This window comes from Numenius arquata, chromosome 1 (assembly GCF_964106895.1).
Source record: "Numenius arquata chromosome 1, bNumArq3.hap1.1, whole genome shotgun sequence".
NCBI lineage: Eukaryota > Metazoa > Chordata > Aves > Charadriiformes > Scolopacidae > Numenius > Numenius arquata.
Window position 1 is genome coordinate 56,098,907 of NC_133576.1, and position 26,814 is coordinate 56,125,720.

Below are 26,814 nucleotides of genomic sequence, written 5' to 3' on the forward strand. Positions count from 1 at the left end.
CTCTGTTTATTTTCTAAAGTAATATTTCACCAGTGGATCAGTGTTATCTAGCCAGAAAACCCTACAACTTTAAAAACACCTTTTAAAACATTCAGTCAGCTTTCCCAATCAGGAAAGTCACAAATGCTTGAGCAAGGCTGAGGTGATGTGTAGTACTGTACATAACGTTCTGTCAGTTGCATACATAAAAAGTTATTTTTTATGTAGATGTTAGCGTGTGGCTTGATTTCACTAGTATGTTCTGCAGAGTTGTGACTTGACATTTAAATTTCTTGATGATAATACAGCACTGATTACAATTTTGCAATCTGTACTGACAAGAGCAAGTCCTGTTCAGCAACATCACCACTGATGGTAGATATAATGGCAGCTATTACTACTGTTGTTCGTGCCTTTTCTTCTTTCCACAACCCTTACAAAAACCATTGGAAAACTAGCCTTGAGAATATATTATTTAAGAAGAACCATTCCCCATTCCTCCTCACTTCTTCTTTTGTTTTCTTTTTCCCTGTTTTCAGTGATGCCTTTACTTTCCTTTCCACACATCTTTCATCCAGCTTTTCCTACTTACATCTCTTTGCCATGGGTAACTCTTCTTCATTTCATGAGGGTAAGGCTTTTTTTTTTTCCATTTCTTTTCTGTCCTGTCTTTGCTTTAGTTGACAATGCATAACAAATACAAAAAGTAGTATTTTGTAGAATACCTAATGTATACATGGCTATTACAGATTTTTTTTTAATTAGAAGTTGAAATTGAGTGTGCTGTGACAGAAAATCTTGCACAATAACATTGAAATGAAAAATCACTATAGTTTATTTTGTTGTACTATAAGAAATTTTAGTGACAGAAGTGACATGTAGAGTTTGCGTGTGCAGTTCATCTGTTCTGTGGTTCTTACAGACAGATGGTGTCACCGCAGAGTTTAATACATATATTTCATTGTGATGTCCTTACATGTTACAAAACAAAAAATATTTAGCAACAAGCTAGGATGCTTCTCTAGTCTGAAAGAGAAAAAAAATCCCAACAAAACGTAAGATAGAAGTTTGAAGAGCGCTCACTGGCTCCCAGTGAAAAGTGCACGGTTACATCGCCCAAGACACTGTCTCCAGTATTGCTGTGATTAAATCAAAGTAGTTACTATTAAAGTAACAGTAACTTAATCTGTTTAACAGTAATCTGTTAAAAGTCTCATGTACTGACTGTTCTGGATTGAGAAAGGCTTTTTAAGCTTAGTTTAAAATGCTTCTAAAGCAACATAAGCTACACTGAAAGTAAGCCCTGTTCTACCAACAGAAGAATAGTCCTTATGTAGAATTACATTGATTTCAACAGCTTAAATTAATGCTTTATTGCATAACTTGACTTTTTTTTAGGTCATGTGTTTCTTTTTAATTTCATAAAGAATTGTTACATCTGAGGGCCAGTGCAATGTCAGAAACATCTAGTATATATAATAGCTTACTCAATCAAAAACTAATGCTTCCAAAAATTACTGAATAATTCCAATTAATTATCAGTATTGTGTTATTTCTGCAAATCAGGAGCAATCCTAAGCCTTTTAAAAATATATATACACAGACTTTGGAGTCCTGCAATCCTGAAACAAGACTTTTCTATCCAAAATAGGCTTGCTTTGAAATCATCTAACACTTAAAACAGTATGGATTTAGGCAAAGTGATTTAAGAATAAGCCACAAAGAAATAAAAAAAATGTATCTACTGTGGAAATGCTCAGTTAATCCACACAAGAAGCAATTTCTGTGCTTTGCAAAAAGACTGCGCTGCACAGGCGCTTCGCACACAGAGCCAAGTGGATGCATCTTTCTAATGTTTTTCTTGGCTCTTTACACATTTTGCGTAGTATTTATGAAAGCAGTTAATAATCTTCATCAGCACTAACATAAAGCACATATGTCTTCCTGCTGAAACATATAGTGTTGGTGCAAATTTTCTTAAGAGGTTCCCTGAAAGCTGGTTAACATGAGTCCATTTTTCAGCATTTCCTGAGACTGTAATCTTCAGAGTATTTGCTGGAGGACCACGGAGAACTGGCTGAACTCACATTATTAGCCATACTCTTTTTCTGTCCCTCCTCCCAAGCCTGGTGTTAACTTGCCTGGAAGGGTAGTTAAAAATACCCTACTTGAAAATATCGAATAAACAAACAAACAAAAATCTTCAGTATATTGTGTTTCCTTGAGTTGTATTTGCATTTGTTCTAGACCTGTTACGTGCTCATATTTGTGATTGCTGTGCCTCTGACTGGAATAAAAAGTGATTTAATAAGATTTGGACCACACTAGGGAAAAAGATGGAGAATCTTTCCACTAAAAGGTTGTAGAATGGAGTGGGTTTGTCTTTAAATCACAGGCTGTTATACTGTGAGACATTATAATTATTTTGCCTGAAGGCATAGAGTAAAAGTTGGAAAAAAAAGAAAATTCTGGTAAATATAAGGGTTGGAGGACAAAATGTGACTCATATAATGAAGATCAAAATCTGCCTAAACCAGTTTTTTCTTTTTGTGCTGCTGTTCATGCTCATTTTAATAGAGCAAAGCGAAGGAGCAGAATTACCCGAGCTAAGTTGTAATATTTATGTTAGTGAATCAAAATGACCCATAACCATAGTTGTGAATTGTAAATATTGTAATCAGGGATATGTTAATGGTCCATTACGTAAAATAATTAGGTCTCTTGCCTTGGAGGGCCCAGAAAAAGGCAGTAAACCAGAAATTTAAATCATTCTCCATGTGTGTCAAGTTGAGGTGCCTGAAAACAGCATATCCATTTCTTCTAGCTCAGTTTTCTTGACCTTTCAGTTCTTTCTTGGCATCTTCTGAATTGTTAAAAATAAAATCCTTATGAGGGCACCAGCAAGTGGTTAGCAAAGCTCATTATGGCAGCTTTCTCCATTCAGCTATTAAAGTGATAAAAGTCAGGATTGAAATGGGAAAAGATAATTGTATACTTTAGGAAAGGCAGCTGTCCAGTGACTGTCTTGGGAAGCCCGGTGAGCTAAGCTGTTTCCCTCCAAAGCAAAGAACCATGCGGGGCAGGCTTCCCTGGCACCTCACTGTTATGCTCCTGAACACAGTAACCCTGCAGCCAGGGAGCCCTCCTGCTAGAAGTGCATTACCCAAATCTTAAGAGAGTCTTTCTTTCTTTGTAATGACATCCCATTTGGTCCAGCTCAGGAAGGTTTTACATTTTGCTTATTAAGTAAATTTAAGTTCTGGATTTCTAATAGCTACAGAAATACAAACTAAAATCAAATCTCTGCATTTAATGATCTCAGTGAATACAATATAGTCACACCCATATAACTAACCTTGCTTTCCATTCGCCAAAACCAGTTTTTTTTTAAAAAACAGTATAAGTGAATCCATTACTGAATCTACTGTATAGATGACAGCAAGGCAGAGGTCTCTTGAGTGGTTGTGTTTCTCATTTTCTTTACCAGTTTACTATATGGGAATTTTCCTGAATGAGTATCTCACAGGTGATGACCGTGGAAAGTGGTGATAACTTTAGATGCAGAATGGATTTGAAAGCGAGAACCACATCTAAATAAGGAGAACAAGCAGGGAGGGGATAAAGGGCGTATGAAAGTACTGGAAATGGACTTACTATTTTAGCATTGTACCAAGTGTTGTCCCTTACACTTAAATAGAATTTCATTTATAGTATCAGCTGAATGGTTGTAATTTCACTAGTTTGGCATCAGATTTTACCTATGGAGCCTTTCCAATCTCTGCTCGGCTCTTTTTTTTAAATTCAGTGCAGGTATAGGCTGCTTTAGTTTATTTTTTTAGCTGCCAGAAATGCATTGAGAAGTGGAAAAAATGGAGGATTCTCAGTATTTCTTGATAATAGAAGCTTTGCACAGAAATCTTCATCTTTCATGGTATTCATAAAATGCGTGGAGCGGATTTTATCTGCAAGTCCTTATGGGTCTGAAGGACAAATTCATACATTCTCTGTATATCAATACGTTTTACAATTTAAACACGATTATTTAACTATTCTGATCAAACATAAAACTCTAGGTAATTACTATTTTATTTAAGTGAAAGAAACACATTGAATTAATGCCTTTGCTATTTTCTTCATTGATTGTTTTCCGTATTAGTGTAGATACTTCTCTCTTGTAAGAACAGAGGAAGGGACAGTGACATTTACCATAGAAGCGGCAACACAGAGAGGGGGAAGTCATGCACTGGAGCCTTCCTAGGCTGCAAGATCACTTCAGCCACTTTGCTACTGCTTGAAGAGCAGTAGTCTGCTCTTCCTCCCAGTTTTAGCAGCTTGTATCAGTCCTCTGGTACTGATACTGATCCTTCCTTCAGCATGGGAATTTGTGTGGCTGGGCACACGCAGTTGGAAAATGAGCTGGATTATAACTAGCTCAGGAAAAAAATTAGTGAAAACAGTTAGTTGGGAAAGAGTGGCTGGGACAAATGGAAGCATTGCTTCAGCTTCCATTGTGTGTGTGAGATTCACAGGTTTATAGATGAGTGTATATTTTTGATAGCAATATGTTCTTGCTGTGCAATATAACAAAGTAGCACAGTGGTGAAAACAAAGACAATGTACTAAAATACAGCACTGATTTGCTGTGTGATCTTAAGCAATTGATTTTGCTATCTCATGTGTCAGCTTCAAAGTGGATATTGCTAGAAACCAGCTCTTACATTTGCTTTTTTTCCCCCAGAAAATAAACTTTTACTCCCATTTCTCCCCTTCTGAAACCCTGAAGCTCTGTAGGACTCCAGACAGCTTTTGTGCAGTCTTCTAATTTTAGCTCATTTTCACTTTAAAAATACTGTAGCTTCGCCTGACACATTGAGTACAGTTGAGGCTTTGGATTGTCAAGTTCCCATTGACAGACTGGGTGACCTACCTTTGGACATAGGTTGCAGCAGTCAATAAAAAAGCAATGAGAGAAATACCTGGTAGAGGACAGTGGGGTCACTGGTTATATATAGGAAGAGTTGCTCCAAAAATAGAGTGGTATTTGGAGGTGAATAACCTTAGACTATTTTAGGGCTATTGAAAGGGGTCTCTTTTCTTCTTTTTTTGTCTCCCAGAGATGGAAGAATATTGCTGAATAAGGAATGTCCGATCCCATTTACTTCCTAGCTGCCAAATCATGAGTACTTGGAATCAGTTTAAGTGTCCTTCAGTGCATATAGCTTATTGCGCGAGCCCATTAATTCATTTGTTTTTCCATTGTGTAATTTTGTACGATGGTTGTAATACAGCAACAAAGCAGGATCTTCAGATATTCATTGTTCTGTAACAGTTCTGAAAATTAAGTGCCCAATATATATAACTATTAACTTAAAAGTTATTCCTTCCTACATGTGTGCAATGAAAAATAGGCTCTGAATAATGAAGGTCATTCCAGTATTTCATTCATGTCTGAAAGTAATTTTACAGAATTTTGATTTATCTTGTCTAAAGTACCTCTTGTGTGTTTTCTGACTCATTTCTGCTTAACATATGCAGAAGGGCATTCTGAAACGGACGTGAGTGAAACTGATATAACCCATAAAAATAGATGAATGGTGTTAAGCCATTTGATTCAGACATGTAATCACAAGCTGCAGTATTCCTTCAGCCTTCACATCGTTCTTTCACATAAACATGCTACCTCGTGGCTGGATGCAGTAAACACTTCCCCAATGCATTTCACTAGCCATGAAGGCAGTCGATACTGCAATCTAGCAGGCTTGTTTGTCGGGCTGTGTACAGCTTCAGGAGCCTGTTGGAGTTTTTGCTTACCATAACCTCTGGACTACTGGAGATATTCCTCTCCCTGTAGCTACTGGAAGGTATGCTGCCTCCAGCTGCAGGTGTCCAGGAACCTGCAGATCACTTCCAGCTCGATCATTCTCATTCTGTGCACCCCTAAGCAATTGCTGCAGGTGCAGCACTGAGAGTACAGTTCTTGAGACAACGTATGCACTGTCTTATGTCTCCAATTATTCAGGAAGAAAAATTACTGACTCCTTTAATAGCAAGATGGAAATTTTGAAACTGTTTGTTCCATGCCATAGGACCCATGTTGTCATTTAGATTTCACTATGTCGAAAACGAAGCCAAGGGCTCCTTCACACGTTCCCCCTCTGCTTTATTGTATTTCAGATGGAAGAGTAATTGTGCTTGGCAAGGCTAACTGGATTACAGCTGCCTTTGACTTCCAGGTTTTTTTAAGTGCCATTGTGGTGCCTAAACGTGTGCAGAACACTATGATACAATGGGGAAAATGGGATTTGATTTCTTTGAAATTAGAAAAAAATTGTGATTCTTTCCCTTTGAGGACAATTGCCAGAAAACCAAATCAACTCTATTTTATTTTTAAGACTTGGAAGGTTTTGACTCTGTAATACCAATTGCTGAGAAGCTTAATCATCCAACTACAACCAGACCAAAAGCTACTGGCAGGCGACCACCCTCCCAGTCTCTCACGTCTGTAAGTTATTTTTCCTTTTCTTTTTCTTTTTCTTTTTTTTTCTGATTTTTTTTCTCTCCTCCCATTTTTGTTCCCTGGTGTTTTTACTACGTTTACACTGCCATTCCTTCACACATACAGTGAAGCATTTAGATGCAGCTCAGGAAAATTAGTATCAAAAGGCTGCCAGTGTTTTGAATACTGATGTGTAAAACATTCCCTCCTTTGCAAGATTTGTACCCCCTTATTTGGGTGCTAGGTATTCCTTCCCAACCATGACTAAGGCCAGAAGAATCCTTATAAAAATCTTTGGAATAAGCCTGTTTGTGCTAAGTATTAAGGATTTTGAAAGTCTTTCCCAAAAGAAGCACTTCCCTTGGTTTCTCTAGGACACTACCAGATTTTGAGGACAGATTGTTGTCAGCCTTCAACAGCTCTCCTTGAGCCACCATGTGTTTCTTCTCATTAAGCTCACAATTGTAAATATAAGGGTGATATAAATGTCACTCTTTATCTTTAGACAAGTTGGTCTCATAAACTATACTTCGGAAACCACAGCTTAGTTTTTTTAATGCCCTTTTCTGTGGGATTTGGGCTTTGTTCATTTCTGTGCTTTTTCCATTCTGGAATCAGAATGAGAGCAACTAACGATGGTTGCCCGTGTTCATGTTGCTGAAGAAAAACAAAGTGGAGGGAAACAAAAAGGATTATTGTGAAACTAATAGAACTCAAAAAAGAAAGCTTTCAAAATTGACTATGTAGATAAATATAGAAACATAAAAGGCAAGTTCAAAGGTCTTTCTTCCCCTGTCAAGTCTCTGGAGAAAGGAACAGGGGTGGAAAGAATCTTCCCTGTTTGCACCTTTAGAAAGAGGCAGCCCTGCAAGGCCAGCATTGGGCACGGGCAGCAGCGCGAGTCCTCTGAGGACCAGCAAAATGAGACCTGCGCTGAGCAAAGCCATGGCAGAGCTGCCCAGGGGGCAGAGCTGGCATCCCCACAGCACAGATCCCCCACAGCACATCCTAGCCAAGTCAGGTACAGCTCTTCTTGAGAATAGGAGGGTGCTTTCATCTTATGATGTAATGCAATGCAAAGACATAAATTAATGTTGAATCCAACTCTTAGGTATATCTCATATTTTTCATGCTTTGAAAGCACTCTAGCATTGAAAACAATGATTTTAAGTATTGTAATTTTGAAAATGAGAACTAAAAGAAGTCATCACATAAATGCTTTTCTTCTTCCTTTGTTAAATTCTTGTACAATGAAAATACCTGCTTTGTTTTCCTCTCTTGGGGTGTGTGTGTTTGTCTACATAGTCGTCCCTTTCAAGCCCCGATTTCTTTGACTCACCAAGTCCTGAAGAAGATAAGGAAGAACATGTTTCCATTACACACAAAACTATTGAAGTGTCAAGGAAATCAAGAACTGTTACAATATCACAAGTAAGTTAACTGGAATATCTCTGCTTAACCTTATCACATGCATCTTTGTTTTCGAAAGCAGTATTCAAATATTTATTTTTAAATTTTAATACAACAATCACCTGGTAACTGGCCATTTAAAGAAGCTTAAAATGATAGGGGTTACTAAAGATTGTTCTTTGTTTGAAATCCAAGTCAAAAGTGATTTGCACAGTTAAAATGTCTCCATAACCATACTGTGAAAAAATCCTTCTAGTGAAGGATTCTAAAAATACATTTCACAGAATTGGAGAAGACAGAGAAATAAATTTTAGAAACTAAGATTCTTTCTTACAGCTGTAAATTGAGTTTATGTTAGAAGAGTCTGTAAGCAGAGAAAGTACAACTCTAATAGTATGTGAATTTAGATTTGCATGTATAATCACTTATTATACTGGTATAATTGTATTCATTTTGTAGGCTTGTGCCATTCTTACTGTATATTGATAGAAAACTATAAGATAATCAAATATTAGAGAAGGAGTATGTAGATCAGGCCTTAGAGGTTGGAGCTATTTTTTAGTAGATAAGGATATGTTTAATAATACAGATATTACATTCTAATAGTCCAACAAAAGTATTTGAAAGATGAAGTCATGCACTTCTGTGATCAAGTTATAAGGACAATGTTTTGCTATATAGCTCCCTCTTCTGGGAGCACTTGCATTAAGGAATGCTCTTGGGCCAACATTCGTAAATTATGCGTTGATATGGCAAGGATGTAGATATTGTTCCTGTAAAACAAGACGACTGCTATCAGAAAGTATCTGCTTTAGGCTTTGATGTTGACAGCCAGTTAAACTCTGGAATAAAGTGTTCATTCTGGATGACTCCAGTTATGCCTTGCTCACTTGCTCCAGGTTTGAACTCAGCCTGACGTCTCTTTTCAGTTCAAAGGAAACTTGCATCTACTGATATAAGAATTGTTATTCATGAAAGATTACACGTACACATTGCTCACACATGCACACATATGTATATAAAATGTTAAAAGAATATTGTTAGGGTCATGAAGTCAAGCATTCAAGCCACTGGAGTGGCTTGAACAGCAACAAAAGCTTGTTGCTGACTGATTGTAGCAACTGTGGAAAGTCTTACAGAGGCTGTCTGAACTTCTGCATCCCAACTAGAGCCCCTCTGATGTACATGTAGAAAGATAGTGACTATTTGTTATTTTTATCATGCTTTGGCCAAAAAAGCAGAAAAATACTTAATATTTGTTAGAGGTCTGATTTTCATAAAGCTTTCTCCAGACATTAAATGTTATTCTTTTTGTTGCAGGTGTCTGATAATAAAACTTCCTTGCCTCCAAAACCAGGAGGTTTGGCTAGTGGCAGTAATGTACAACCATCACTATCCCCTTCACCGTCACCTGGGTTTCACTCAATTGCTATGGGAACAACAGGCCACAGGTCAAATTCCCCATCCCTGTTCGGTACTGAAGGAAAGCCAAAGACTGAGCACTTGAGCCAAGGTCAGACTGCCCTGGAGGAGCTGAGAACACAAATTAAGGAGCTAAGAACCATCATTGAAACCATGAAAGACCAGCAAAAGTAAGCACTGCAAATCACAACTGTAGGTGGGATGCATCCGTTCATGCATAGTGGTGGCAATTTCTTCTTGAGCTTGCTTTCACGTATGTTACTCTGCACAATTTGCCTTTGTGTTTGTGAGTGACTTTCGTCTACTTTCCTGACAGAACACGTTCGAGGTGAGCAGCTCAATAAAAAAGACTGGCACTATCCATCTGTACCAGCTTTGTTTTCCTGTGTTATGACATAAGCAGATGTCTATAGGGTGTTGAAATAGTTAAGTTACCACGCTATAAGCAGTGAATAAGGTCCTTATGTTGTTTTATTTGCCAATAACTATTTGGGAACTCATATGCATTGATCTTAATAAAGGGGTGCATTTTTTCTAGTTGTAGTACAAATTACTACAAGTTCCTAAAATTATTAAATCAATTACCACATTTTCCCAGGAAGCTTGTTTTACAGAAGTAATTGAATTGTGATTAGGACATTTGAAGACCTTTGTGTTTACAACCCCAAATCTTACTCTTTTAGTGTTGAGCATCTTTATTTTCTTTAAGCTGCTCATTTCTTAGAGGAAATTGGGGCTGGCATGTAGCTTTTGCTATTCCTGAGAATATTTAATGTTTTGGAAGCTAAACCTTCACTTACATTGTCAGTCGTGCATAGCCCAGGCAGGAAAGCAAAAAGGGAAAGCAGCGTGCAGACACTGTGGCAGAACAGAGGTGTGCGGGGAATTTGGGAGAAGATGGTCATGGTGCAAGCTGGATCTAGCCAGTGAGCCCCTCAGCTTCGCCTCTTAGGCTGAGCCCTGCTCCTCTGCTCTCCTCGGCCCTTCTTGCATGGGCTGCTTCCACCTACTGGTTTCTGTCTTAAGGTGAGATCACATGAGAAGATGTCTGCTCCTTATAGCTATGTTCCCCTTCCCAACAAAGAAGGATGACAGCAAATCCATATTTGGGATCATTAAGCCTTATAAATGAAGTTGAAGGTTACATTGTGTTGCTGGCATAAGCAGCTTTTAAGTGGCTGAAATATGTGGATAGCTTCTATTGCCAGTTCCTATAAGCCACCAACAGCCAGTCCATCTACGTTTTGAATTGCAAAAAAGGCAACTGGGTGCTGATAGAGTGTTGACTGAGCTAGTCCAGAGCAAAGTCTCTGGATGCGGGGCTGTTAGAAGGAAATGTATTAATCATTAATATGGGGTGTGGGCGGGTGCTGTCTTTGTATAGATAGTCTTACTTCTCTGTTGTATAACATATAGTATACAAGGGTATACTGACTTTAATAAGTTGTTCAGAGGAAAAAAGGTAACTAGTGAATCGGGAAAAATGTCTCCAGAAGGTGATCATCTGTATTTTACTAGTTTAATTGTTTCCATTCCAAGCTTTTTTTGCATTCTTTTAACAGAAAAGAGATTAAACAGTTGCTGTCTGAGTTGGATGAAGAAAAGAAGATCCGTCTACGATTGCAGGTACTTAAATTATTTATAATGTTATGGAAGAATTGGCAGGTTTGATTTAGCCTCAGGTATGGGACATAAAACTGCTAAGATACTTAGATTGCAGTGAATCAAAAAATACTAACACTTCTGAAAGGGATATACCTGTTCCCTTCATAGTGTTGCCAGTCTGTGTCTCATATATTGCAGTACTGGGTTCTTACTGAAAAGCCTGATAATTATCTAAAAAATTATCAGCACAAGTAGACAAATTAAAAAAAAAAATTAAACACAACATAGGATTCAAACTATGATATTTTTAGTCTCAGTTTTAATGATTTGATTTTGTCACAAATGAAATCATATCTTTCTAAATTATTTGCTCTCTCCCAAAGCTTTATATTTTGTGGTAGGCTTGTCATACTGTTGATATGCTTGGAATATGATTTCATACAGCAAGATTTTTATGTCTGCTTTACAGACTGTACTCAGGTTGTCTTTTACCAAAGCATCCTAAACAATATAGAAGAAAGTGCTCAGACTAAGAGCCCAGTTACTGCTTCCATAGTTTGTATAGTACCTTAGCTCTAGCTGTTGTCCTGCTGGTTTTGTCATTTGCCAAGTGGCACACTGTCCTACTTGTGGGAGAGTCATGGAGCTGGGCCTTTGCTAGTATCATTGGCTGGGCTGCTTCAATATGGAATGATGTTGAAACTGCGTTTCTGGGTTTTGGGGAGCTATTTGGACAATGCCTTTAATAAAATGTTTTAGCTTGGTCAGTTCTGAATTGGTCGGGCAGTTGAACTAGATGATCGTTGTACGTCCCTTCCAACTGAAATAGTCCTATTCTATTCTATTCTATTCTGTTCTGTTCTGTTCTATTCTATTCTATTCTATTCTATTCTATTCTATTCTATTTTATTCCATTATCTTCTGTTCTGTGTACTTGATAAATGGTTTAGTGTTGATTATATTTTTTATTTTCATGGTATAGGTCAACTGTACTTTTTCTTTGTACTAGGGATAGAAAATCGAATTGTAATTTCACTGAGCTGTTCCTGCTCAGTAAAGTGCTGGGGAACATGGCAAAGGGCGACAACTGGGGACCATCAATGTCTGTGCTCCAGGGCTGCCTAAAGGACTTTATGTGTGCAGCCACATATGAGTATGGCTTCTAGTAACACACAATTCATGATCAGCTAAAATTTAAATTTATTCAGATAAAATCAATCAACATTTTTAATAGCGGTTATTGATTTAGTCTAACAGGCCAGACTATTCAAGGATGGCTTTACATTTTTATATAGAGAGCTGCATTGATGATTTTAAAATTATGATCTTAGAGCTGAATGCTTTTACTCCAATTCAAAAGTTGCTTATATTGGTTAATGTTCAGATGCTCACCGAGGTGGCATTATTAGCTTTACATGAAGATGAGAGTTCAACACACAAAAGTTGCATTAGTTTGCGAGTGCTTTGATAGTCATAAAGCAGCACAGCTCTCAGTCCACGTATTAAAGACTGCCTTCATATGGTGCAGCTCGAGTACTGCGGGTGTGTTTGAATAAATCTAATACCCCTGCCCCAGGGTTTCCAGTATCTCTCAGAGGGGCCAAGTGTACAACTAGGGCTGATGATCGTTTCAACCACATCCTTTTACCACATCCACCAGAGCTCTTAAGGTGCCTGGACGCAGGCTTGATAGGTGCAGAAAGCAATGACCATCCCTACAGCGAGAGCCGTCCCTATAGGAGAGGTGACAGGTTTTGCTCCTCAGCTACCGGTGCGCATTGTCAGCAGTTCAGTTTACTTGTGCCGGGTCTAAGAGCAGCAGCTGGTGCACGGACACAGTCCTCATTCTGCAAGTAATTCCTGGCTGCATGTCTTGTAAAAGTTGAAATTTAAAAAGTTTGAAAGGTCTTGCAGTACATTCAATGACTCTTACTTGTCAAGCTCTGAGGGGAGGAAGCTGTGAGTGGCCATCTTACGCAGCTGAGAAGGTCACCTCAATTTGTGAAATCTGTGGAAATAAGAGTAGTATAAAACCCGTACTCAACACCTGCAGACAAGATGGAACATGTGCTTTTCAAGCAGCACCAACTGTGCCCCGGTTTGTTAAAGCATCTAATTTTACCACAAATATTTTTCTTTTCTTTTCAGATGGAAGTTAATGACATAAAGAAAGCTCTTCAATCAAAGTGAATACTTGATAGGTGGAATGTTGCATTATTCTTCATGACTGAGACTCAAATTTATGCCCCAGCCAAAATAACTTTGTGCCAAATGATTTAAGAATTGCCTCAACATCCCTTTATTTGAAGGATTAGCACAACAGTTTTTGATAGCACAACAACAATACCAACAACGAGAACAAAATTTCCACCCGAAGCAGTGCTGTGCGGCACTAGTTGTGACTGAAATTGATCTTCTTGTGCTAAAGGCTCTCTACTTCAAGATCCTAGGTGAAATGAAAACTCAGGCAGTTTAGTCCATAGTGGTACTATTTTGATGATATTTTTCCATAAATAAAGTGTATTTCAGATTATCTGTTTACAAGCTTTATGATTTTGACTTTTGGTTTTTAATTGTCTTTTGTCACAGATTTTAAAATGTTTGTACTGCATATAGCCAGGAATGAATGTTAACATTGGGGCTGGAGGGATTATTTTTGCTTCGAGATAGAACAGCCTACTTTTTGTTATGGTTTTAAGTTCTGTTAAATATGCAATTTTATGTCCCCAAACCCCCTACAATTTAAACTTACTTTGTGTACAGTAACGTATTTACAAGAAGGAGACAAACCAACAGAAATCTGGTCCTTGCAATGATTTGTGCCTTTCTTTGCCACACACTGACTGGAGCCGGTTGCAAGCCAGGTCTCCCTAATGTAGCTACCACGACGACTCCTGTCCCCGGTGTCCGGCGGAGGTCACCTTCTCAATGTACAGCTGCTCAGTCAGTAGAGCCAGGTTTGTGCAAGGTGGCAGGACAAAAGGGCGCAGCTGAGAGCAGCTTTGTCTTGAGCAGCTGTGGCTTTTTAGCTTTCCTGGTTTTGATGGGCCTCTCCCCTCAACTTGAATGTTCATCTCCGCTTGATTTTCATTAGATGATTTAAACGCCCGCCTCTGTCCCCGATTTTGCACAGAGTGAACAGAATATGCATTATTAAAGCAAAAATAAATAAAAGTAATCTATAAAACGTGAATAAAAAGTTGTATTATTTCATGCACAAGGTTCTCTATCGTGTGACATTGTTTCATTTGCTGTTTATGTGGTATTGTTTGCTACATTATCTTGTACACTTATAGACTGATACACTTTATAGTCCTATTTTTGCAGCAGGACTTTCTTTTCATGGTTTTATTGAACCTGATGCTTACTTCATTTCTTCCAGTTTCTCTGTTTACTTTCATCCTTTCAAAATAAGGTCCCTTGTTTTTCTGGTTGTAGTTTTGTGTGTTCTTTACTAGCCGCGGAGTATCTCATACCTTGTCAGCAATCTCTGTTACAGCATTTAAATGATGGATATTTGCACAGCGTGGAGTGAGTGGGTGAGTGATATTGGTGATGCTTTCAGAGTGTCAAAAAAAAAACACACAAAGGATCTATTTGTCATCTCATCAAATGCTAGAGCTGGCTCCAGCCAGCATATCCTTTATCACAGCTAACCACCCTGCCTGCCAGGAGCTGGATGAGATGTAGTGTTCAGTTGGCTTGTCACGTTCACACATGGTTGGCAGAGTTCCTATAATCTTTTTGATATGCATAGATATATAAAATACACACTCCACCATACTCGAGTCTTGCTTTACGGGTCTCAACTGGCAATACAGAACCTCACTGTTGGGATGATTTCCTCTACCGTAGCATCTGCTTCTCTTGTAACAGCTGTGGCTGAGACTGCAAGATCGGATAGTGAAACTTGAGAATTTTTTTAAAAGTTCCAATACATTGCTCAATGTACTCAAACAAAAGCACTAATAAAATATTTTGTCACTGAAATGCTCTTATTTAACATTTCTAAATAACTGCACTAAAGTATTTTTGTATGAAAAATCCCACCATAGCTTGCCAGCAATAAAGATTTCTAGATTAATTCCATGGTTTTTGGTGAAGTTAGTAGAAGAGTTAGGAGAACAGGAGGAAATGAGGGATAAGGAGTAAGAATTCTGTTTGGGTTTGTAGTCATACTTTTGCAACATGTATCCAGAAATTAAAAGCTCTGGCCTCCCGATTGTATCCCTGGAAAGAGATAAACTATTTTATCTGTGGTAAATAAAGCATTGATTCCTGAGTTGTACCTCAGAAATATGAGACATCGCAGAAATGTTCCATTTTTTGCAAATGAAAGTCTGAAATTGGCACAGTTTCCTTATATCAGGTTACATTTTTTCTCCTCTCCTGTTGAGATGCTAACTTGTCATTTTAGAAATCCAAGATAGAAGTCCACCATACCATGCTTTGTAAAAGAAAGTTAAATAAGATTTTGTGAAAATGCTTTGTTTTGAAAGTTGATTATTCTGGGAGAAGAGAGTTTGTAGAAATAGAAATAGAAGCTCTTCTTACTGCATTTTATTATAATAACAGAAAGTATTTCACATAACGCATGGATTTTCCCTTTTTAAAGAGGATCAAATATGCATTAAACCTGTGGATATAAACAGCTGCTTTTAAAAGTGTTTGGGTTTATATTAAAGGAAAACAGAAAATGCTGGTGAGCTACAAAGTGATTTTGATGTGAAAATGATTAAATGTTGTTTGAAGAGTTGTGTAAAATGACTTTTTATTAATATGCACACACCAGTCTTGTGGCAGATTTCTGTTTACATGTAGAAGTCAGGTGTGAAATATCAGGCTTATGCCTTTGGATGAAAATATTCAAATTCTTGATTTGGAAAATTTTTAGATTATTAAAAAACAGTTTTAAGTCTTTATGTTCTTTTTTCAACTCTAAAAGGAGCAAGTATTTCTTAATGTGAGATCATGGCACTTAGCACTTAAAACAGTTCTAGCTGGAAATAAGATGGTAAATATTCAAAGTGTTCATGAAGTGCTGTTACTTAAATTTAATCTTCTGTATTTTTCTTATTTACAATCCATTTTTAAATGAGCAAAAGGGTTAGATGACTCTGTTCTGCTAACAGGTCAAAGGACTGAACACAACTATCTGCAGTAAATTTTTGTTTCTAGGTGTGTGATAGCCAGCCGCCCAGCAAATTTTGTGAGCTACTCTGTGTATGAAAAGTCCACAGGAGTGCCATACTCTGTGACAGCCGGGGCTGAAATTTGCGCCTGTGCAAGCAAGGTGAGAGACCGCCGTAAAACCCTCAGAAATTCATATTTTGCTGAAGTTATTCATCTTCTCGTGGAGTCGACTCGTGTGTGAGCGGGCCCCGCTCTCCCCCTGCCCACCCTCCACAACAGGCAGCCCGGCTGTGGGGCAGCCCCGGTCCCCGGCATGACCGGCTCCTCTGCCCGGCGCCCCGTGCGTGGGCTCAGTGCTGGCACAAAAATACGTGTGCTGCTGCAGGGCTGGCATGGTGTGAAGATATCCAGCGTTCCCGTGAATTCCTTGGCCATGCCACGCTGCGGTCCTAACTATGCTGGCAGCTCCACACTTTTCACCTCGGTATGGGGCTGTTATGCTCCTGTGGGCCTGCCTCAAGGGCTGGCGGTGGTCAGAGGGGCTGCAGTTTGTGGGTCCCACAAATACCCAAGCACCAGGAGCCACAGAGAGAGGAAGACTGGGGTGGGGGTGATGGGCAGCGCTCCCGCCTGCGGGAATGGCCAGTCAGCAGCCTCTGCTGCAGCGCGAGGCCGGGAGGAGGTGTGAGGTCTCTGGTGTCTGCTACTCCTCTGCAGAAAGGAGCCTGGGGCTGGAAGCAGGACAGAGGTACATTGATGAGGAAAGTGTGAAGGCTGGTTAGAGAGAAGATGCCTTTCACACAGGTGGGCTGTGGTTCGAAAGGCAGGCAAAAATAGTGCTTGAAAGTGAGAACAACCAACTGCTCTGCAACGTGTGCACTGAGGCTTTTTGATCATGTGGGGTGGCAGTGCTTCTAGGCAACTGCGGTTCCTGTAGCAGAGGGTCCTCCAAGCATTGACTTCTGTTCAGAGCAATCCTTGGGTTAAAAAGGTGACAGAGGGGGTGGAGCCAAACTCCCCACACTAAACACCGGGTGCTTGTATCCACGGTTATTAATACCCTTCAGCCAGAAATTAGATTTCGCTTGGCACCTTTGGCCTCAGCTGACTCTTGAGCTGGCCTAGGCATCAGCAGCCGGTTGCCTGCATCCCGGCCCATTCACTCCCGGCTTCCTGCAGCTGCTTCCCTCCTCCTGCCCTTCCCTGCCTTTGGAAAATAACTGACTTCCTTGGGTTGTCATCAGCCCTAAAGCTGAGGGGGTGCTGGGGCTTCCCAGCCTGGAATAGAGCAGCTGAGGAAGGAAAAGACACTTTTTAAACATCCACAGGAAGCTGTGGTGCTGTGTGTGTGCGCTGCTGGGGGCCTTGGGGCCTCGGCACCCGCCTCGCCAGAGCTCCCGGCCGCCCTCACCTCTGCTTTCTACTCAGGTAATGAAAGTTACCAGATCCCACTCACCACACCATTGTTTGGTGTTAGCTCTTTTAATTAAGATGATTTTCAATCCCATGCAGGCATAAACTTTTACAGGTAGTGAGTGTAAAGGCACTGGCAGCCTCAGGAACAGATGCTTGAGAGACACAGCCTCCTTGGATAACCGCAATGAAGAGGTTGGGATTTTGTGAGAGCACTTTTGGGGCTCTTCTTAGAAGTAGTGAAAATTAAGCTGGGCAGCTGTCCCTGCTACAGGATGACCCGTCACCTGGGCTTACACCTTCTGAGGATGGTTTTCATGGTGAAGGGCACAAAAAAAAAGCTGCCACAGTCGCACTTTTCTTGAACCAGCATCACAGCTGAGTTTCCCCTTTCAGTGCTCACAGTTCTACTATTAGACAGCGTGGGGGTCTGGAGTGCAAACAGCTAAACTAACAAAATGGCTCAATGCTCTTGTGCATTTATATTTTTTAAAAAAGTATTAGAAATTTAATCCTATTTTTAAATGTGTTTATACTATAGGATGAAAAATTTAAGATTTAAATTAATCTCGTTGAAATTAAACTCCCTACAAACTGGAGCACTACCTCAGTGTATTTTAGCAAGTTAATTAACTATAATTCTAGACAAACCTCTAGAACCATAAGAATAATTGTTCTGATACATTGTAAAGGTTACAGTAGGGAAACAGGGCCTACTAATCTCTCTCAGCCCTTCAGATAAGTAGGTTTTGAACTCTCTTCTTCCTTTTTTATGTAGAAAAAGCAACTAGAGACTGTAGATGGTGATAGAGGAAAACATAATTGGCTTTTGTCAGTACGATCTTAAAAGTTGTAATAGGCTGTTTCTCTTGGAGGAGAAAACTTGAAAATTACAACGACAAACCAAATTAGGTAAGAATGAGCAGGCTTCACAAGCAATTTTGAATATCAGAACATTAAAGAAGTATCAGTTTTCAAAACTTCTTTTGCTAAAGCCCATTCCCTTCACTGCACTCAGGCTTGGCATTTTCACTTCTTGTGGGAGCTCATTTTCCTCAGTACAACAGGCAATCATCCCAGCTAATGCTCAGCAAACGTGCTTCCCCAAAGGGACCCATCAGGCTGCTTGCTCTTCGCCTCCTTCGATAACAGCAATGAAGAGTTAGGGATTTTGTGAGAGCACTTTTGGGGCTCTTCTTGGCGGTAGTGAAAATTAAGCTGGGCGATGACCCATCACCTGGGCTTACCCCCTTCTGAGGAGGGTTTTCATGGTTAAAGGCACAAGTGCAGGACACACAATCCGTGCACTGTGCTCCTTCTCCTAGCACAAAGCACGAAAAAGCAGAACAGCTAAGAAAGGCTAAGTAGAAAAGTAGGTGCACCTGCATGGAAATTGCTGCTGCTAGATAATTTGGCTGCACTGGTTTCAATGAGCCACATTTACTGAGCCCCACTGGAAGCACAGATGCAGCCAGTTAGCAAATAAAAGCACAAAGCAGGGGGAAACATTGCATACATTTTGAGACCCCAGCAAAAGCAGAGTTGGCTGGAGAAAGCTAGTTCATTAATGGATGGCAAGTCTCTCACGGGAGGTTCAGGATGTTTGTGCTGTGATTACACAGTTGTGCCTGGCATGTGTCACTGATCTCAGGGGAATGGAAAATTTCTTATGCTCTGACCTGAAGCGCCTTCACCTCAGAAACACAGCTCGGTAACCTGTGCTTGGGGAACACTAACACAAGAAGGATGCCACGTTACTGCAATGGCTGTGAGCTTCAATATTGGACTTGGACTAATTGAGATATGCTAAAGTCAATGAGGCTGATTCAGTCAAAGTGCTGAATTCAGAGTTCCCAAATGTCACCAGTGCAGCAGGTACCTGTCACCAATGCACTAGCAGGAGCAGCACCTCTCTCTCTCCAGCTGGGTGCAAGTCTGGGGTAAGCCCAAGTTCTCCCATTCACGTTTTCGATCACCTTCCAGGTCTCCTGACACAAGCCTCATGCTTCCTCAGCCTTCTCTTGAATAATTATAAATGGCAGCAATCTCAGACTTTAAACTTCCTCTTGCCTTGAATCTGACACCTCCCTGCTCTACAAATGTGTGTCCTAGCACCCCAGCGACACACAGGAGAGGAGCTGCCCACCTAAGGATGCAGCCCACAGCCTCTGCCCATGTGAATGTACTGATGCTGCAGCTCAGGTAAGCCAGTTGCCTTCTTCAGGGTCTGGCTGGTGTCTCTTTGCAGCCTGGACTTGAGATTTTGCTGTGCCTCTGTTAAACACTAAGCAAACGGGTCGTTTACATTTTTGTAATGTTTACATTACATACAACAAAGACTCTGCAAGTTGGTTTCATGCTGCAGTGGTGTGTGCATGTCATGCGGAAATCTGCAGCTCATCGATCTTCTCATTTGGGGATGTAAGAAAGAGTATCTGACTTTTGTCCTACATGCATGTGTGTGCCAAAGTAATAACCTTGTATTTTATTTCTTTGTTGCTGTGTGAATAGTTAAAAACACGCCAGAGCGATATTGAAATAATTCACAGTTTTCCAACTGGATTTAAACTTCTAGAGAAAACAAGGCTGTCAGGTAACAAAAAGGATTACCTTTTACTACTGTTTCTGGAAATCTTACTGGTATCATCAGCTCAATTCTTTTCTTCAGATATCTGTTATATGGAATTTCCCAAATGAAAAAGAGATAGATGTTTCCATTACAAGGCTATTAGCAAAGCATATATTGTTTCCTGTGAAAAGGTCAGGAACACTCTGTGCTTTCTAGGTGCCTTGGATTAGAACAGGGAGTGAGTTATTATTTAGCTTGTTTTTCAGTGCAAAGTGCATGAAGAAACTCCAGTACTTTGACAGAAATGTGATTGGACATAATGATGGGCTGAAGGTCTCACTTATGGCATTATAAAACTTTTCTGGAATGATTCCTATCATACTGGCAGATAGATGTCTGAGAAGGGACCACATTTGAGTGACAATGTATCTGGCCGTAAAATTTTCTAACTGTACAAGAGTGACACGTTATTTGGCAGTGGCTTTAATAGCCTCGAGCATGTGACACTGCTGTAGCAAAGAATAAATGTAATAGAAGTTGACAAAGCAGAGAAGACGAAGCATCTGGCATCACACCTTGTCTCACTGTGTAACCAGGAGAGCTTCAGGACCAGTTGTAGACTGGTGCAAGGTAAGTATTATATACATTCAGGTCCCATCATTAAAAGTATCGAGAACTGCACCTAGCCTAACTCCAATACTCAAATCAGACCCGATGCTAATAAGCTCATGCTTACAAAGCAAGGGCATCATGCAAGTAGACAAAATGGTTGCCAGAATTGAGAAAGGCTAATGTTGCTCTGTCTCACTGAGTGCCTTAGCTGTGCGTCTACCAATTATTGCTTGGTTCTCCTATGACTTTTCACACTGAATGTGAATTACTTATTGATTAAAAAAAAAAAAATAGACTTCTTTCTTTACATCTCAAGCTCGTATTTAATAAATGTTGTGATTTCTTGACTGACTTAACAAGAAAATATGGGTGCAATTTAAGGATTCTTACTGAAGTTGCACTAAACTTCCATATTTGCTTAAATATATTAAGTTTTCATTAGTAGCTATTATAAAAGCGAAGGTGAAGTTCTATTTGTCACTTCCAAGAAATCCTTGTCTCTTCAGGATTCATTTTCTTTTCACAGTCCTAACTAGTAATACCAAACCCGTTGTGATTACAGACATTTAAAATGCTTCTAAACCCCATGTATCCTCATGTATCTGGCATCTACAACAATATAAAAATCGCCTAAATGTGAATAAAAATGAATCACATATTCTAGTTCTCTATACTGTTTGTACAATGTGTGCATAACCACGTTGTTTTCCTTGTCACAGTCACAATTTTGCTGGGCTTTTGTTAATCAGTAGACAGAACAAGCCCGTTTAACTAGAATGATAGTGAATACTCAAGCGGCCTTTATCATGAATATTTCTTCAGTGAGAAATAACTTGAGAAAGGCTAAAACTGATAACCTTGTCTTGTCTTAAAACAGTATTTCACTGAATTTCACTGAATTTTTAGAGTTGGAAGGGACCATAAAGATCATCTAGTCCAACTCCCCTGCCGAAGCAGGATTGCCCAGAGCATGTCAGAGCATGTTACTCAGGACTGCATCCAGGCGGGTCTTGAAAATCTCCAGAGAAGGGGACTCCACAGTATAGAAGAACAACTGCAATGACAGCACTGAGCTGTGACATGTAAGGAAGTCAAAGACACTTTGATCAAGCTGGAAACAGGAAAATTAATCAGGCCCAGTAAGGATATTTAATCTTCTGCCCGTGCAAACATTTGAAACCAGACCTCTTGAAGTTGCTCAAGGAAATGTGTATTTCTCACCCCCATGACCTGCTGCAGTGGAGAGAGACCTAACACAAGGAGCAGCCTGTCAGATGTAGGACTGTGAAAGAGAAAATATTCATCACGTCAAGATGCTGTACAAGTGAAGAAATCTACGGCTGATATTGTCAAAGTACTAATATCTAGTACTTGAATACTAAAAATCAGAATGATGTAGACAGTCAGCTGAGGACTCTGTCCTCCTAAGTTGAAAGTTTTCTCTTCCTCCGCAGTTTCTTGAGGTATTCTCCAGCATTAATCATCCTAGTGGGGAGTCAGAAATTTCAGGGTCTAAGGAAGGTCTTTCTGGATGGGGGCCTGGCTAAGTTTTGTCCCATCTGATGTCTAGACTAGAAAGGATTTGAAGTGTGTTGAAAGCTGGAGGTAAGTGATTTTCTGTTGGACTAATTGGTTAAAGATTCTATTTTGGAGAACTTGAGTTAATTTCTGGCTCTAAACTGATTCGTTGCTTTTCAGTTCCTGAACTGAGTGAGGAAGGGCAGAAAGCCACAGGTACTTAAATCAGAACAAAGTTTTTAACCAGGCTTTATAAATGCGCATACCTGAATCTTGCGTAATTGATCTGATCTAGCTGTCTGATTCATAGAGAGAAATAACGTAAATAATGCCAACTATCAGCCATATAGAAAGTGCAAGTTCTCTGCATCGATGGAGATTCAGAAAAGGCTGGTTTTGTGTTGTTTCGGATTTTTTTTTTATCCTTCTCTTTGCTACTATATTTACCAGTGGGTCATTTGGTTTGGTTTTTTTTGTTTTTTGCTTTGTTTTTTTTATTATTTCAAATGCAAACAGTTGGCTATAAGTGAAATTCTGGCTTTGTGGCAGCTATGGAGAAGACCTGCATAATTTCTTCACTGCTAGCCTGCACTCCTCCATCATTCATGCTCCAAAAGGCTTGCCCTATAACTACTCAAAATCCAAAGGCAAGAACTTTTGATTAGAGTGCCGGATGTGCTGAAAACTAAAGGAGATGAGGAATTCGGAATCAAAGCCAATTTTTAAATTGATTATATTTTGCTCTGTGTACTTGGAGCATCCAGAGCATATGCACAAAATTATCATTCTCCAAGGCAGGCAGAGAGGAAGAGAAAGGTCACCCCGTGACTAACTTTGTGTTTTGTACAAGATGTCACTGTCCTTCATTTGCAAGGGGTGGTGACGAGCAGATGCTGTGTGCAACGCGCTTCCCTGCGCAGAGCAGTGGATCTGAACAGAAAGCTGTGCTGGGGATTATATTCTTTCATCCAGCAGTCACTTTCTTTGCCTTCGTTCTTTCTCAGTAGGTCAAATGAGCTTGGGAGGCCCCATGCTCTCCAGTGGAAGAAAAGCAAGAGGAATCCCCAGGATCTCTGAACCCCATTCCGATGTCGATTTGGTGGCCAAGGCCCTTTGGCTTCACATCACTCTGAGGCACTCAAGTTTCCCCTTGTAAAGCAGGTGTGCTTTGCTGCAAGTCAACTTTGAAAGCTTGTAGTATTTTTAGGCCTCCTCTTCATGAAGCTTTTCTTCAAGAATTATCCATGTTGTTTAGCTTCCATTGTAGACTTAATATTTTTAATCTGACTTCTGAACAAAACCAAGCAGTTTATTAGAATTCTTAGGGAGAATTCACAGCATTTTCTTTAAATTCTAGCAAAGCTTCTACACAATGACCTTGAAAAAGAAAACATCTTTCGTCTGAATCCATACTTTAAAAAAAATAATTCTTATTTTCCTGTTCAGTAAAGAAATTAACTATTTTCCTCCTCATCCAAATGACAGCACTATCTGTATGGTTACCTGGAGACCTGCTCACTGTGAATGGAAATAAGTGGGGTAGCACACTAGCAACAGTTAATACCAAAAAGTCCATTAACAGCCTGTTTGCTCAGAATAGTTTAAACACCACAAATTGCATTATCTTGTGGAAGGCCGGTACAGTAGCTTGCCAGAAAATATCAAAATATGTTCTCCAGTGTCTGATCTTCACAATACAGAAAAAAAATCTCACATTTAGGATACAGGGGTCAGGCTTTCTGCATGCATGTCCTTGCAAGGTGGCAGTTGCCTTGATGGTGCTTCCTGGAGGAGCTGGCACAGGACGCTGCCTCCCGGCCCCAGCTGTGGGATCCGGGACACACGGGCAGGAGGGAGATGTGGTTGTGGCTAAGGATGCGCCCATGGGTGAGGCTGATCAGTGCCAAGTGCCCCTGGGTGGACTCCTGGGCACCTCTGCATCTGGTGGTGGTGTGGACGGATGGATGAATGCCTGGGATGCTATGCTGGCAGTCAGTCTTCAGGAAATGCTGCCAGAGCACGGGCGGGTGGGTTTGCATTTTGGAAGAACAGCTCGGGTCTGCAGGTTCCCCGCGTACCTGTGTTTCTTCTGGTTTATTTGGTACTTACCTGAGCCAAGAGATCATGGCTTTCCCTGGCCCTGGGTAAAATGGGAGGAGCCCTCTTTGTAGCTGAAAATGCTAGAATACAATGAAATTGCAGCCTGGCATTTACGCCACCAGTTCTAGCGTGTGCTTTCTTTTAAAAAAACAAGGAAGCTAAGGTATGTTGTAGCTATATATGCATCAGGGGAAAAGATGGCACGTCTGCCTATGGAGTCAAACTTTGTATATATTTACAGCTCAGCTTTACAGTTTGAACTGTTTTAAAAGTTTGTAATCCTGGGGGAAAAAAAAAAAAAGGACTTGCTCCCTGTTATCCCCATTACGGCTAGAGAAACAACTGCTGCTTAGGGATTTGCAAAATGGGAAAAAAATAATTTCAAGGACATCTATTTTCTGTGGAGTATTTGCTGCCTCTGTGAATTGCAGTGAATGTACTGCTCCCGGTGTCTAATTGGTAATTAATATTCTGTACTAAGTGGATTTGATAGGTGCAAAGTGCTGCTTGAGAAAATTGTGGCATCACCTTTCTGTTACTGTATGAGAGCAAATGACTTCTTGGGTTTATGCTAGGCAAAGGCAAACGGTCCTGGAAAGGTATATGAAAACCAAATGTTCCCTTCTGGGGGACATCCTTTCTTTTCCCTTCCCATTCTGTAACTGGACCACGTTTCCAAAAGAGGAAAGAGTGTTCCATGACTTACCTTTTTCCTTCTGGATTTAACATTTTTTGATTTGCACAGAAAGAGTTCAAATATCCCCAAACCTGAATCTCCCATTTATTCTCACTCAGGTGACTTGCAAGATCTGAAGATGCTGCTGTTGCTCAGTGGAAACGTCAGGCGTACCAGCACTGAACCACGGTTTCTGAAGGCTCAGTTACAGTATATAAAATGAAGCTTCTTCCTTTAAAAATGCCCCTTGTTCCTGGCTTCAAAAAAAGGTGTAGAAACTCGGAACAAATTGCACCATGTTAAACTACTGAAAATGGACACTCAGAACCTGACAGCTTGTTAGGAAAAATGCCCAAGGAATAGTGAGGATACTGTTTGGAAGAGGAGTGAATATAATTAAGAAAAGGGGAAAGTATCATTTTCTTAATGACATTTACATAAAGTATCTACTAAGAAACTGTCACTGTTTCAAGACCAAGAGACAGACCCCTCAGCAAGCAATTTAAAATGGTACTGAATGGTAAAAACTACAAAATGAAACCCAAAGACATGGCTTAGATTTACAACAAACTAGATTTTGATAATCACTAGAAGGCAGAAAGGGTTTATTTATTATGTCTCAGTGGCCTCCCACTAAGCAATTCCAGCCTACATATTTGTTCTAAATTAACATTTCAACTATTTTCAAGATTACAGAAAGCACCACACCATGCATCTCTTGTTCTGAACCCATTAAATTGTAATTTAGTTTTGCATGTTAGTTGCTGAAAGCCCAAGAACATTCTCGAGTAAGAGAAACACTTTTCTCTGCAAACAATCCCTTAATTTTGCCAGTATTGTATTTTTCATTTCAAGTTTTAATACCAGCTGTTGAACCCAAACTTTCTTATAATGCAAAAAATATAAAGTAGAATTTCTGTTGGAGAGGATCATAAACATACGTGTTGGTCAAAGGCTTCAATGTGCACACTGAGCATCTTCTAAACACAGATTTAGGTTTTTCTTCTGTTACATCAGCTAATTGGTGCATTACTGGATCAAGGCTAATAGAGTTGTCATATAAACAGACTTGCTCTTGCTTGGAGAGCAAAGCTGCCAGGAATGAGTGGGATCTCTGGTGGCCATGGTAAATCATTCCTCCAAAGTCTCATGTACCAGTGCTTTTGTCAAAAAAGCAGACACACCCCCCCAACCTGTGGACCAAATCCAACAGTTTATTTGCCCCATACTCTCCAAAATGAGAAACAGGTTTCCCTCAAATTATTTTCCCGCATTTTCTCTAAAATCCTTATGAGGCATTAAGCAAACATAAATGCTGCACAGCGCAATGCTATCCTCACGTTGGAGAGTTTCTCAAAAAGACGGGCTACTGCAATTCCTATTATGGTCACCAAACCACAGTGCCAGACACCGAAAGAGGGAAATGCTGTGTTCTACACCTTTGGTTGTTGCTTTTGTTGTATTACAGCACATGCTAAATATATTTATATTAACCTTGGATAGCTGTAAGGAGCCAATGCTGGAGCAGAAAGTGAAGATGCTGTTTGTTTAAAACCTCTTCTGTGAAAAATGAGATGAAAAAGCTTTCCAGCCAGGTTTACAGCTTCAAATACAAATAATTTTCCACCGTTCCTTTGCTCGCCAGCAGGTCGTGTGCTCCAGAGGGTGTATGGGTGTCCTTTTGACAGCTGGGGTACAAGGCCCAGACACACAGTTATCCTCAAGCAGCTGCCCTTCGCTTTGTCCTGCTGCAGAAATCAGCAACTCGCCCAATAGCCCTGCCAAAGCTGAGGCTGCCATCATCAGTTTCGCTAATAAGAACAAATGTCTTGGGAAATGGGATGCTTAAAATGAATTTTGTTTTTATAAAGAAGCCAGAAG

The 26,814-nt window shown here is 40.0% G+C and overlaps 1 protein-coding gene across 3 annotated transcripts in view; it reads left to right on the plus strand.

The window, feature by feature from the left end:
• The window catches only part of SH3KBP1 (SH3 domain containing kinase binding protein 1), a 231,594-nt gene extending 217,466 nt beyond the window's left edge, over positions 1–14,128 (plus strand). For 2 of the 3 annotated variants that reach the window (XM_074158570.1, XM_074158585.1), the window contains 5 exons: positions 6,372–6,481; positions 7,781–7,906; positions 9,206–9,477; positions 10,870–10,933; positions 13,061–14,128. In XM_074158570.1, coding sequence (XP_074014671.1) covers positions 6,372–6,481; positions 7,781–7,906; positions 9,206–9,477; positions 10,870–10,933; positions 13,061–13,102 — 614 coding nt within the window. In that variant the 3' untranslated portion in view covers positions 13,103–14,128. The remainder of the gene's footprint in view (positions 1–6,371; positions 6,482–7,780; positions 7,907–9,205; positions 9,478–10,869; positions 10,934–13,060) is intronic. The other variant, XM_074158578.1, reaches the window with a different exon arrangement.
• Positions 14,129–26,814: the final 12,686 nt, after the last annotated feature.